Source organism: Medicago truncatula, chromosome 4, assembly GCF_003473485.1.
Source record: "Medicago truncatula cultivar Jemalong A17 chromosome 4, MtrunA17r5.0-ANR, whole genome shotgun sequence".
In the NCBI taxonomy this organism is placed as follows: Eukaryota; Viridiplantae; Streptophyta; class Magnoliopsida; order Fabales; family Fabaceae; genus Medicago; species Medicago truncatula.
The window spans coordinates 44,657,788-44,671,635 of NC_053045.1; the positions used below are offsets into that span (position 1 = coordinate 44,657,788).

General features: G+C 32.5%; 2 protein-coding genes across 4 annotated transcripts; both read right to left on the reverse strand.

Moving 5' to 3' along the window:
* Positions 1-888: 888 nt before the first annotated feature.
* LOC112421329 (uncharacterized) lies at positions 889-5,185 on the reverse strand. 2 transcript variants are annotated; one of them, XM_024782682.2, is made up of 2 exons: positions 5,026-5,185; positions 889-3,058 (listed from the first exon to the last, which is right to left on the reverse strand). In XM_024782682.2, the coding sequence occupies exon 2, from the start codon at positions 2,912-2,914 to the stop codon at positions 1,166-1,168; it is 1,749 nt and encodes a 582-aa protein (XP_024638450.1). In that variant the 5' UTR covers positions 2,915-3,058; positions 5,026-5,185; the 3' UTR covers positions 889-1,165. The 2 variants fall into 2 exon arrangements, with proteins under 2 accessions (XP_024638450.1, XP_024638451.1); XM_024782683.2 differs by lacking the exon at positions 5,026-5,185 and adding an exon at positions 3,488-3,586.
* Positions 5,186-8,389: 3,204 nt separating this feature from the next.
* LOC11415396 (squalene monooxygenase SE1) lies at positions 8,390-12,498 on the reverse strand. Of its 2 annotated transcripts, none has more exons than XM_003608274.4 (8): positions 12,060-12,498; positions 11,298-11,409; positions 10,723-10,897; positions 10,461-10,629; positions 10,140-10,361; positions 9,750-10,025; positions 9,043-9,321; positions 8,390-8,749 (listed from the first exon to the last, which is right to left on the reverse strand). In XM_003608274.4, exons 1-8 carry the CDS (start codon positions 12,297-12,299, stop codon positions 8,645-8,647), a joined length of 1,578 nt encoding a protein of 525 aa, XP_003608322.1. In that variant the 5' UTR covers positions 12,300-12,498; the 3' UTR covers positions 8,390-8,644. The 2 variants fall into 2 exon arrangements, with proteins under 2 accessions (XP_003608322.1, XP_039689566.1); XM_039833632.1 differs by lacking the exon at positions 8,390-8,749 and adding an exon at positions 8,805-8,952 and having other exon boundaries at positions 8,983-9,321.
* Between the last annotated feature and the right edge of the window lie 1,350 nt (positions 12,499-13,848).

Below are 13,848 nucleotides of genomic sequence, written 5' to 3' on the forward strand. Positions count from 1 at the left end.
AATGTATTTTACTTGAAGTAGTTAAAAATACAATATTGATCTTCTACCTCGGGAATACTGTGAGAAGTTGTGTTGATTGGCTTGTAAAGTGTTGCCATAGCTCAAAATAAGGGTTGAAGGTTTGGGTGGTTTAAAATTAAGAAAGATGTCAGGATATTATGAATATTTGCCCTTGTAATGTTATTGACCATCGTTTCCGTGCAATACCACTTCTTTTCACATGTCTTTTTGGATTGAAAAAGTTGTAAAGTTATGGAATGTGTCTTTTTGCGCTATTTTGTTTTAATTATATATTTTATATATCAATGTAAAATAAATTTGGAGTAAATTGTGAGATTAGTGCCACCGATTTTAGAGTTTGTGATGAGTTGTATGAATCTTTAGAATCCATTTAAATTATAAAATTGAGTGTTATGAATATGTAAGCCCGAAGTGTCAAGCATGTAATAGTCTATTTTCTTTTTCTTGTTTTTTCTTTATTTCCTTTTAACAAAAATAAAATCTAAGCATTTAATTCCTTTTGATACAAAAAATCTAAGCGACCTCGCATTGTTTTGTATCCAAGTATTTTGTAACTAACACTACAAAAAAAAATATAGATTGTTGCTCATTAACAATTGTCGGTAAAACCATGTTTGTTAAGCTCAAAACTCGCAAGATGTGTAAAAAATATTTCCACATGTCCAGTGCAAGTGGTTAATGCACAGTGTGTACATGTGTTGTAAACTTCGAAGTACCGAATTCAATTAGTATTTTTCAAAGAAAAACTACATGTACAAAATATATAGAAGGGCAGCTACAAGTGTGAGGAATCACACAGATTAAAGATTCTTCAAATTTCCTTAATGATGTTAATGATTTTCAACCTAGTAGATCTTCAATAGTAGGTTAATGAATCTACAAGTGTAATGATTTTTCAACCTACTGTAAGATTCTTCAAATCCATGCTTCAAAGTTCAAACACTCTTCAATAGCTTTTGATTACAACCTACTAATGTCCAAAACTTCATTTCTGTTACACCAGCGGATGTAATACAGTGATTTATATCTATATTACATGATGATCTGAATAACATGTGTGTCCTAAGCATGGGTCTTTAGATACTAATTAGTAGACTAGATCTTTAAATAACTACAACATAATACATAGTACAAAATCAAACAACTAAAACTGTTCTATACTACTAATCATCTCTGCTTTGCAAGTTGTCTTGTAATGCCCAGTTTGATTACACCGACTGCAATGCACTGTATGTTTGTCACGATTATGGTCCTCCACACAAATTCGTTTCTTTTCCGGTCTTCCTGGAGGTCGGCGAAATTTCGGTGGCCGCACAACTGCGATATCATTATCCAAAGCAGATTCATCGGTTCTCCATTCAAGTTTTCCAGGGACAGGGTGTAACACCTCTGCATACGTATCCCTGTAACTTGCAACAGTAAAACACTTTGCAGTGTATGCGTAGACATCCTTACGAGATGAGATAAGGGCTGCAACAGCGTGGGAACATGGTATCCCATACAGTTGCCAATCACGGCAGGAACAGCTGTGGCTGCCAATATTTACGATATCAGATCGATCAGCTGAAATAACCTCAAACTCTACCTCGTCTGATTTAAGCACTTGATATGTGGATGCACGATTAATGGCTTCAACCATTCGTCTCTCTGAAGATGGAGTAAGCACAGAACACCACGAACTGCTTTTCAAACGCCTGTCATCAAACTCAGTTTTAAGTTTGCTTTGAATCCGCTCAATCACCTGGATAATTGGCAACTCCTGGGCTTCAAGAATCCATTTATTGAATTCTTCGATATTAGAGGATAAATGACCATATCTTGTCCCTTCAAAATATACTAGGGCCCATTGGGAAGGATGAAAATGTTGTAACCACATGCTGGCATTGGGAGATACCTCCTCTATTTCAGCCATTTTTTCTCTGAATGCGTTAATTGTAGTAGCATATGCAGCACTCCATAGAAGATGGATAAGCCTAGAGTTCTTGAACTCTTTGCCAATATTTTCACTTAAGTGGCGCATGCAGAATGCATGAGAAGATCTTGGGAACTTCCTTCTTATTGCATCCACAATACCCTTTTGCCCATCTGATAAAAATATAATCTGTGGCATGCACTCGGTATTCACCTCTAGTGCATTATGCAACTCAGACAGGAACCATGTCCAGCTTTCATCATTTTCTACATCGACAACAGCGAAAGCAAGAGGAAACAACCCACCATCAGCATCAAAAGAAGTTGCTGAAAGAAATGTGCTAAGGTATTTGCTTTTCAGCTGGATTCCACCAAGAGCAACAATGGGCAAACAGCCATTAACAAAACCATGAATTGATGCGTAAAAGGAAATAAAGAGTCTCTGAAAGCGGCTATCTGCACCAGTGGTAAATACCTCTGCAACACTTCCAGGATTTGTTTTCTTTATTTCTTCACAGAATGAAGGAAGTAGGTAAAATCCTTCTTCGGAAGAGCCATATATTGCGGCAAGGCCCCGTTCCTTTGCACGCCAAGCTTGCTTATATGGTATAGTTATACCATATTGCTTATGGATGTCATGTAAAATATCTTTTGGTTTATAATTGATGTTATCACGTAACCTTTCTTCAATGAAACTCACAATCCAATCAACAGAAGCCTGGTGGTGTCCATTGAGTGCATTTCTCCCACAAGTATGAGTCCCTTCAAGACTTCTTATGGTAAACGTTGAAGCATTGGGGAGCTTGACAGCACGAATCCGCCATGGACAGCCCTCAGAGGCACACTTAGCAAAGTATCGAATCAAGTCACTTTTAATAATACGAAGCTCAAAATGTTGTGCAATAGCAGCTTCTTTAATAGCATTCCGAAATGCTTTCACATCAGGGAATTCTTGACCAACAACAAAATTGTGGTCTTCCATACAGTCAGGATTTACTTATCTGTTTTGAGGTTTTAACTTCTATGCAGTAATAATCAACCATTCAAACCTGTAATAAACCAGTAACAGCATCATCTTTTCTATCATATACACAAAACAGCTTAAAAGATTCCTCACTAAAACAACCTGCAATAATCCAGAAAAAAATAATATCAACACATCAGAAGGCTGGTTTCAGAAAACAGAGAAGCTAAAGATCATAGAGCAAGAAAAATCCTACAGAAATACAAGGATAACTTCTTAGATAAATGATTGCATCGTAATTACTATCATGATGATTATAAACAATTCCAACGTGAGAACATTGACACAAAAACATGGATAGGTTTGTAGGGAAGTGGGAGATCAAAGTTAGAAGAAAAATTAGTGGAGACTAAACCTAAAATCAGAGGTATTTTGTAGGGATTCAAAATATAATCAAACCTCTATATGTGCATTTATTCTTTATTTATATTTTCTTATACTCATCAATTACTCTATTCTCAACTCCATGATACTTAAAATACACTCTTGTTGGCCCTTTCTTACTCAACATTCAAACGAAGTTGGAGGTACCTTTTCATCACAGATTGAAATAAACATTGAGCATTCCGTCATTTCATCACACAACTTGGATCTAATGATTTACATTTTCTCTATTGCTCTGTATGATAAATTCAAAATAATGTAATAGCTTGCATGCGGTAAGGAGGACATTTTGATAGAGTGATAGACAACTTGATTAAGCACTTACAGAATGAACACTTAGTATCATGCAAGAGTTCGTGTATAAGCTATTTCTATGATAAAAGAGGAAATGAGGGCAGCTCAACATAAGCTGAAAACAGTTTGTTACAATAAGCTAAATTCCTGAAGGAACGTATGAAAATAAGCTAAAACTAGTTTATGGCCTAAGACAAATCATTTTTGTACGCTCTTCCAAACAAACACTTAGGCAAGTACTAATGTTATAAAATAAGCTTAAATAACTCTTGCAAATATTTACTGATATCTTGTTCATAATCGACATTTTTTACCCACTTTGTCGTTAATGCATTTATTTTGATCTAAGTCTTATCCTCTTTGCCTCTATAATTATATTTTTCCTTTCCTCTGGTACCATAATTATGGCTATGGTACATGCTACTAATTAATCCTTTGAAAGCTTCAGCTTTTACGTCATTCACGATCTTTTGAGTATCTCTTAAAGCTTTTCCCATTCATAATTTTTACAAAATTACCAAGCTTCGTAATATTCTTTTTAACTATGATTTTCTCTTAAACACTTGCATACCATTATCAAGTTTCTTTATACTTAACTTTGACTCCTCTCAATTCACCAAGTGTATCTTTTGCAACCATCCTAATCCTTCTCGGCTTCTCGCCGTCTCACTCTGCATACCGTCAGCATTCCCTCGTTTTTCCCAAATCACTAATATAATTTGAAGTGTCCAATCCCCCCACCTTTTATCCATTGCACTTCCATTTGGATTGACTTATTTTTGAGCTTATGCAAATAAATAAGCTTTTATATATTATGCATAAGCTTGTCAAAGTAGTTTATGAAAATACAGTTCATGAAGATACAATTTTCATTAGTGAGAACTTATGAATCAACACAAAAGCTTATTTATTTGCATAAGCTATTTTTCATAAGCTAAAAAATAAGCCAATCCAAACAAGCCCAAATTTGTTTTTTGCAAACTTAACTTATGCAAGTTCTAAAATGAATCCTAATTTGTGAGCTAGCATCTTTACTTGCACAAATATCTTTCCTATACTAGCATTTCTCTCCACACATTTATTTAAAATAACAATCAAATTCGATACTGTGCAATTAATATTCCAATCTCAACCATGATTAATTAGTCTAATTCTTTCTAATCAGAAATAAAGTAGAGGAAATAATAGTTTTTACTATGCCCTAGTTCCAACTATCAGAGGTAGAACCAACCCCAATCTCAAAAGGTTCAATTTTGATTAGTAGAACTTAGTAGAAATGTAAATACAAAGTGAAAATACCATGTTGCAGCAGAATATGAACAAACAAGGAAAAAAAACAAGTGTTTCAATAATTACATAAAAATTTACAAAACAGAGGGGAAGTTGGTTACCTGAAGAAGCGAGGAGAGAGAGAGAGAGAGAGAGAGAGAGAGAGAGAGATCCAATCAGTGAACAGAAACCAGAAAGAAACGGAGAGAGAGGAGAAGAGAAAGGGGTAGGATGGGTATTCTCACTCCAAGTTAGGCTTCGTTCAAGGGCTTTCTCGTCATTTTAGAAATTTGTAACTTTTTTTTTTTTTCAGTAGATAAAAACAAATACATAAGCGATAATTATTAATAAATAAAAACAGAGAAACACACCATTATTTTTAAGAGAAATAGTTACAAAATATAACTAGTTACAAACCCGTGCGACTCGCACGGGTTGAATTACGTATTTTTTTAAAATTTAGTTTCGAAGGAGAAATCTTATAAATTACGAAAAATTATTGTCCTTTATAAATGTGAAAATCAAAGCTGCGTAAACCAAAATTTTGCAACATAAAGCCTAAAACACTACATAAAAAATAACATAACAACTATTATAATATCTTATTCCTTAAAGTTAACCCGAACGCAAAATTTTGCCCAAGATTTAACCTAACTTCTTTGCTTAATTTTACTGTATTAACCCTATTTAATTTAATCAAAATGTTAACGTTAATTGTTAGGGAAATCAAAATAAACAAATCACTTCTAATTTTTCTCCTTAATTTTACTAAACAAATTATATTAACCCTAGATTTAATTTATGCAAAATGCATCTCTTATTTATAAACGTTAACCCGTGACGCAATATTAACCCTAGATTTAACCTAATTTTTTCGTGCGACTTTACTATATTAACCCTAGATTTAATTTATGCAAAATGTCATCTCTTATTTTTAAATGTTAACCCGTAACACAATATTAACCCTAGATTTAACCTAATTTTTTCGTGTGACTTTACTATATTAACCCTAGATTTAATTTATGCAAAATGTCATCTCTTATTTCTAAATGTTAACCGGTGATGCAATATTAACCCTAGATTTAACCTATTTGTTCTAAAAGTGCTTTTTTTAGTAAGTACTTAATTGATATTGTGTTTGACCTAACTTCTCCTTAAAAATGTAGAGAAGTTTGAAAAATTTCGGATCAAACGATACCTCAATCTTCCACAACGGCAATGTAGAAGCAACTGAATTTGGGAGAAAAAATTGAAAAAGTTAAAAATATAAAAATTGAAAAATAATTAAAAGTTATTAAAAATATAAAAATTAGAAAATAATTAAAAAAAATTGGTTAGGGGAAAATATTGAAATTCGTAGGCCATTGTTCAAAAAAAATATATAATATTAAAAAATAAAGAAAAGGTTCCCGACGTAAGTTAAAAATAGGTGTTTGTGAAATAAATTGTCGAGAAGTAGTTTTTTAAAGTAACATTCAACATCTTCTGATCAAAGCTCATTCCATTCAATTTTATGCGTTCAAAAAAAGTACTTTTTTTAGTAAGTATTTAATTCATATTGTGTTTGACCTAACTTCTCCTTAAAAATGTAGGGAAGTTTGAAAAATGTCGGGTCAAACGATACCTTAATCTCCAACAACGGCAATGTAGAAACAACTGAATTTGGGATAAAAAATTGAAAAAGTTAAAAATAAAAAAATTGGAAAATAATTAAAAGTTATTAAAAATATAAAAATTAAAAAATAATTAAAAAAAATTGGTTAGGGGCAAAAATGTAAATTTATAGGCCATTGTTAAAAAAAAAAAACTCAACCAATAAGTAGATTACCAAATTGCCCCTTATAGAGACAAAATGGTAAATTTAAGGGACATTTCTTTTCTTATTAGTATATAGATGTTTATGTTCATGTTTCGGATGATCTGGTTTGAATCTCATTCTTTTTATTTAATATAATCTTCTTTTTGATTAAAAAAAGAATGATTTGGTTTGAATAACATGGAACATTGTTTGAATTAATAAAGGTATGAGTTTATTTAATTTGCGTCGATTTGAATACAAATAAGAGAAGAAAAATGTTTGATTAATTTGTTTGGATTTGATTTTCAAATTCATCTAGTATACTTAATTCATTTCGAACAAGGTTGCATGTTCAAAAAGTAAAGACTCGGGGTGCGTTTGATTTGCTAAAAATGAAGGATATAACAAAACAACTCTAGTTGTTCAGTGTTTGAATTGTAAAACTGTTTCAGGTACAGGACAAACTGGAGGCAAGGGACATGACAAAAATTCATATTTTTGTCCCTCACCAAACTACAGCACAACTTTTTGTCCCACGTACAAGTTGTCTAAAATACCAAAATAGCATTTTGTCCCTCAAAAATTGTATAAAACAACAAATTACTCAATGCCATAAAAAATTTGTCTTGTGCTGTTCTGCCTTATGTTGTATTATTCTATCTTGTACCGTTCTATCTAGTACTTACTATTTTTCAAACCAAACACACCCTCGGACTTGGTGAATAATATGGTGGATAACGTGGCGAAATCTCATCAGACTTGTCATTCTTCTAATAATAGACACCAAGTTCTAATATGCTTGCTTCTATCAAGACTTGCGAGAATTATGTTGGGGAAGGATGAAGAGGGATGTAGCATTTTTGTCTTTAAATGCTTGTTGTGCTAGCAAGTAAAGGTGGAGGACTAAATCTATTGAAATACTTGAATGGAAGTAAGTGGAAAGACATAGTTATGGATTTTGTTTAAATTTGGCACAAACCCAAAAGGGTTATGGTTTTGTGGGTGATTAGTGATTACCGATTGGTTGATCAAGTATGTACATTTTTACCTCTAAAGACTATTTATACTACAACATACTTAACTAAATAGATGAGATTAAAAAAAGCTACAAAATTTTGGAGAGATTTAATGAATAAACATCTAATTGATTCGAGACCACAAAGCAATAACTTGTTCAAATAAATTTAAATCTAAATAAAATCTAATGTAACTAAATTAAACAAAGACTCAAAAACACTAGAAATATGTATATGGCGAAGAGTTACCACTTGTTAGAGAAGTATTAGTCATGCGCCGATCAAATTAAGAAGTTTGAACTATGACATATATATCTTCTGAGATTATAAAGTTAAACTCTTATCATTCGTAAAAAATAAATCTATATTTTTTTAAGGGAAAAAATTAAATCTATACTTCAATAATTTATTTTGATAAATATATCTCTAACCATAAAGGATATGAACTCTTTAGTCTTTACAAAAAATGATGCCGCATAGACTTCTTTAACCAAAAACACAAAAACTAAGTGGAGTAGAATTAAGTGTGTGTGTGTGTGTGAAGGGAACAAGTAACTCTAGGAGCAACTCTAACCTAAAAAGTATTACGGTTAATATCTTATTATAAACATTGAATTTCACCACTTCAACCGTTTATTAATGCCATACTATACTAACGATCAATACATAAAGTTGGAAGAGACAAGGATTGTTATTTCTCATATAAATGACATGAATACTACAGTGACATAAATCTGAATTTCCAATTTCTTTTGTCCAAAATTCAAATAAAAAATCTTCAAAAAATTATATAGTACAATAAATAATACAGGTTGCAGTTGCACATTATTTTCATATTTATAATTTATAGAAGAGAGTCCACCACACATCCGTTTTGGCAATTAGTGGGCCATATTTGGATTTGCACCATGCCTTTATTAGGACATCTTAATGGACAGGAGGCATTCTGTAATATGCTGGCACACTTGCTGGAAAAAACATTTGTCTCACTCCTTCAGCCTTGATAATGGGGAAAATAATACCTGATGCACCCTGAAATATCATGGAAAAATAATTATTTGATTCAAAAATTCAGAATTTTTTGCAATATCATTCAATAACTACTAGTATTTGATGAGAATGTGGTAGCAAATAATTAGCAGAAATGTTTCAAATTGAAACATCCTAAAGTGAGTTTGATACATAGCTTATACTTACTTGAGCACGTACTCGATACGCGCTTAATTAATTAATATGTTTATCCAAACAAATTAATTAATTAATATGTTTATCCAAACAAACAGATATATGTTTAAGCACATAGGGAAATCATGAAAAGTACTCACAGAAATCAATCTAGCTCCGATCCACATTCGTTTTGGAGAAGGAAATGGTATCAAGAGGCGGCCAACACCGAATACAGCCACCGCGAAGAAATGTAGAACCAAGCTCAATGGACGCGGATTCAGACCGGAGAGTAGAGCTATTGGCCCATCTGAGCAAACACCTCCGAGGCTCAAATAATCAAAACATGCTCGGCGCATTTCAATGCTAGCTGGATCAGGAGATGCACAAAACACTTTGTACAATGCACCTGCTAATGTGTTTATTGTAGATGCCACTGGCTGCAAACAGAATCAAGCAAAGCGCTGAGTTTTCATTTGACTAAATACACTTTGTTCTTAGGTTATTTTTAGATTCCACTTTAGTCCCTTAAGTTTTTTCCTTCTATTTTGGTCATTTCAATTACAAAAAGTTGGACACTTTCTTCTATATTAGTTTTTCGTTTGAATATGTCAAATGTTTCCTTCCTCTTACTAATTCCGGCGTCTAATCACCAAAACATGATATCACAGAGAAAACATTTGCCAGGCTCAGACGGAAAACAATGGTGCAATGACTGTCCCTAAATGTTTTATACTCGAGTCATTGCATTTTAGCATTACAGCAAGTACTATCAAGACTCAACATTATATCTGTGTCATTGCATTTTAGCATACCCCAAGTACTATCAAAACTCGACGTTATATATTTTGTAACATGTACTACTTACCTTGCGTAGGGTGTAGAATGACTCGAGGTAAATGCAAAGAGCAGAAGCATCATGCAGATTACGCAGAGGTTTAAGTAGATTCCTTAGCAAAACAATGTCAGACAAAGCCACAGTCATTCCTCCTCCTGTTAAAGGATGACGCATATTGAAGGCATCTCCCATCAGAAGAGCCCCAGGGGTGGGATAAGGTGATGCAGGCATGCTTCTATTTGGCATGCTTCTTATGTTTCCTTTATCAACTGCTGCAATAAAAGAAGCATGCAGTTCAGGAGGAACCTGAACATATAATTTGACATCAATTTAGATAGTTAATTACATTCGTCTAAATCGGAAGAAATTTTTTTTACTAGTATCTAGCTTGAGTAGGTAGAATGTTCATTATTTTGGTACCTGGGGAGCTACCACAGTTTTCAAATAATTTGCCATTTCACCATTACCAAGAGAAGGTAATTTTTGGCCAGTAGGCACATCAACCAAACAACGAATCTCGGTACTACTTATAGGGTAAAACAAAATTGGTGAAGGATCACCCAAGATAACATGTCCATGATTTGCATGTGGAAGATTACAATTCTCCAAAATCAATCCAACAAAATGAGAGGGAACTTCAACCTGCACAAATAAATTAGATCTACCTATTAAGCAACAGAATAACACTATAAATCTTAAATCAAGATAAATAACATTGGCTAAAATTCTCAATTTTTTTACCTTAGGATTACAAAGAGAACGCCTCAAGTTGGAAAAACAACCATCACATACTATGGTGAGAGGAGCCTTTGCTGTGAACTCTTGACCACTCTTATTTTTGTAGTTCACACCTTTGATAGTTCCATTTTCTTCAAGTAACGATGTAACGGTTCCTTGTTCTAATTTAACACTGCATTAATGCAAGAAGGATTCAATAAAACTTAATCATTGTTAGTGTTGAAGTTCATATATGTAATATATACAACAAATACAATTTGTATACGTTGGAATAGTTGAAGCCTTTTCTCGCATTCTCTGTATGAAACGACCATTGTGAAAACTTCTTCCAGATACATCAGAGTCGAACTTTTCCAAGGGATAAGACAGTTTGGTATTTTTCCCATCCTTATAAAGTGCATAGCCAAACACTCTTTGAGCATCAATTTCATCCACACAATCTGCAATAATTCAAAACATCAATATGATAAGAGCCATATGAATTTGAGCAGCAGAGTCAGGGAGAGTTTTAATTACTTGTTACCTAAGGAACATATATACTTGAACTGTCACACAATGTTCCATATATTAAAGAGTTAAATATATTCAGTTCCTATAAAACTCGCGAATTTTCAAGTTTAATCCTACGTAAATTGTCCAATTTTAGTCATTGTAATCCTTGCATTTAGTCTCTATTAAAGCAAAACAATGATTAAATTGGATAATTTATGCAGGATTAAACTTGAAAATTCTTGAATTTCATAATGACTAAAAACACTATTTTTTTTTAGAAGACTAAACATATTTAACCATATATTAAATTCATACAAAGTTTTTATATTTGAATGATTTCTTGCTTACCCTCAAGACCTAACTCAAGTAACTTCAGATAGCCACCAGGTTGAAGCAATTCACCCACAATTCTATCAGGCTCAGTTAAGTCTCTTTCAATCACGTGTACTCGCCGTCCATCCTGCAACAAATAAGCACAATCCAAGTCATACTCAAATCATATGTTATACAAAAATTAACAAGGTTCCCCCAAAACATGTTTTCTTGCAATCTAGTCTTATTTTTCGAGTCATAAAAACAAGTTATCAGCATTTTATCATTAGAATAAATGTTCAAAAATACATACAAGTATGAATGTATCATAAATGTTTCTACCTGTACATAATTTTATACAACTTTATTATCTGCATAAAATTCACCCTTGTTTCTCTATCACATTCATTAAGCATCTCTTTATTTATTAAGTTTTGTTTAATTTGACTCATTTGAACTTATTATCTACTAAGATCAGCACTTGTTGTGCGACGGTTTAAGAAAGCTTTATGAAAGAAACTTACGGTCTCCAAGATAGCTTATGAAAACAGCTTATACATAATAAGCACTTTTATAAGAAGTGCTTATGCTATAAAAACTTATTAAATTGATCATCTAAACAAGGCTTAAGATATTAGTCCAAACAACATGAAACCAATCTTTTCTGTGGATCATGATATAAGCAAATCTATGAATCAAAAAGTGTATTTGATTTCATATAACAACACAAGAAAAACCATGATATTGATGAAATGCATAAACTCAAGAAATAAAAGGCTATATATAGTAATAGTATACCTTTCCAAGTGTATAGGCAAGAGCAGCACCAGCAACTCCAGCACCTACAATGATGATATCTGTTTCTCCAACAATCTCTTGTGAGCAAATTCCATTTTCTGATGATGTCTTTGCATATCCATTACTTTTCACATCCATTGAACTTGAACCTGTTTTCTTCTTTTCTCCAAAACCATACACAACAAACACAAATGCCAAACTACAAGCCAGAATCCCTCCAAGAATATACTGATAATCCATCTCAAAGAACTTTTTTATTAGAACAATAAGATCAATGAAATGAGAAAACTAGTTTTTCTAATTTCTTTGTTTACTTTTTATAGCGGCAAACGTTTGTACATATACATAATAAATATACTTAACTCATAAGCATAGGGCTGATATATATCGTTTTCTAAGCTTTAATTAAGAGTTTTGATATTTTGACCTTCCCTTCTAATTAAGGAAATATGGATCCATTTACCTACCAACTACTAACACTATATTTCGTTTATTTGTTTCTTTCTCGCGTTCGTGTGGCTGGGAATCACTTTTGGAAGTATTCTTTTTTTTTTTTTTTTTTGACAAAACTTTTGTAAGTATTCTATTCATTTCTTTTGACAAATTTGAATTCAGAAGTAATAATTCTTAAAATAGCAAGAAAAAAAATTAATTGATTTTTTTCAACTGTATTAGCTAATTAACATTACATGCATTACTTCTAAATTTATGTAGACTTCAGTAATTGAGTCAATAACTTTTGTTTGTGCATATGCAAGTAATGTTCTACTGTTTTGTACTATTGTCCTATCAGAGTAGAAGGATATGTTGAAAGAGAGACAAGTGATTTGTTGTGTTCTATATTTTTATCTTGTGATGTGTATATTTACACGTAAAGAGCAGTACCATAAAGGCTCTGGTTTAAGTTAGTGTGGTATTGTGGTCAAATACATATTTGTTTTCCTTTATAACAACAAAACTACTACCATTGTCATAAGGACAAATATGCCTCATTGTTTTCCTTTATAATTCTGCCATAGTGAGACTGAGCCAAGTTTGCTATTAAACTGGACCACCACAGAGTATGTTAACGGGATTGCTCTGCCCTAGAACTAGAAGCACACCTAAGCGAATTTGGGGGATATTCCATCAACACCGCGAGATGACAACCAAGTAATCATCATCAACAGGTCATCACTACTAGAAAAACACGAATTAGAGACGTAATTTAGAGAGGAACAATATCTGTCACTAATTGCGATGAAATTAGTGACGAAATTTCACGTTCACCAGCAAAAACAAGCGGACAAATTTAAGTGATGGAATAGTGTAAAATTCCCTCACGTATGTTGCTCCACTAGCCACTGAATTCATCCCTCGCTAAAATTCTCCGACTTTTCTGAAACGCGCTTCCATCACTCCAGTCGTCAATCTAGACCCGTAGGATCAATAATAAAACAATAAGTATATTATAATAAATTTTCGAGAAATTCATATCTCTTCTTATTAGATTTTTGAAAAAATTAATATGTTATATATATTAAGTTTAGAATTCATATAATTCGGTAGATACACATAAATTTCAACCAATAAAAAATAGTGTAGTCTTAACATTATTATTTTGTTGTTAATACTTCCTCTGTTCCTTTTTAAGTGTCACTTTTGAAGAAATTTTTTGTTCCTATTTAACTGTCACTTTCGAAGTTCAATACAATATTAAATGTTGTTTTACCAATATTAATCTTACTTATTTATTGTGGAGAGACAAATATATGAAATGAAATATTAAATGAATAAGAGATAGTAATAA

Bases quoted from the DNA above. Each gene is read 5' to 3' on its own strand.
- LOC112421329 (XM_024782682.2), bottom strand. From the start codon at position 2,914: ATGGAAGACCACAATTTTGTTGTTGGTCAAGAATTCCCTGATGTGAAA.
- LOC11415396 (XM_003608274.4), bottom strand. From the start codon at position 12,299: ATGGATTATCAGTATATTCTTGGAGGGATTCTGGCTTGTAGTTTGGCA. The intron at 11,410-12,059 runs GTATACTATTAC...TATTTGTTGCAG, and splicing joins TTGCCTATACACTTGGAAAG to GATGGACGGCGAGTACACGT. The intron at 10,026-10,139 runs GTACCAAAATAA...TTATATGTTCAG, and splicing joins AAACTGTGGTAGCTCCCCAG to GTTCCTCCTGAACTGCATGC.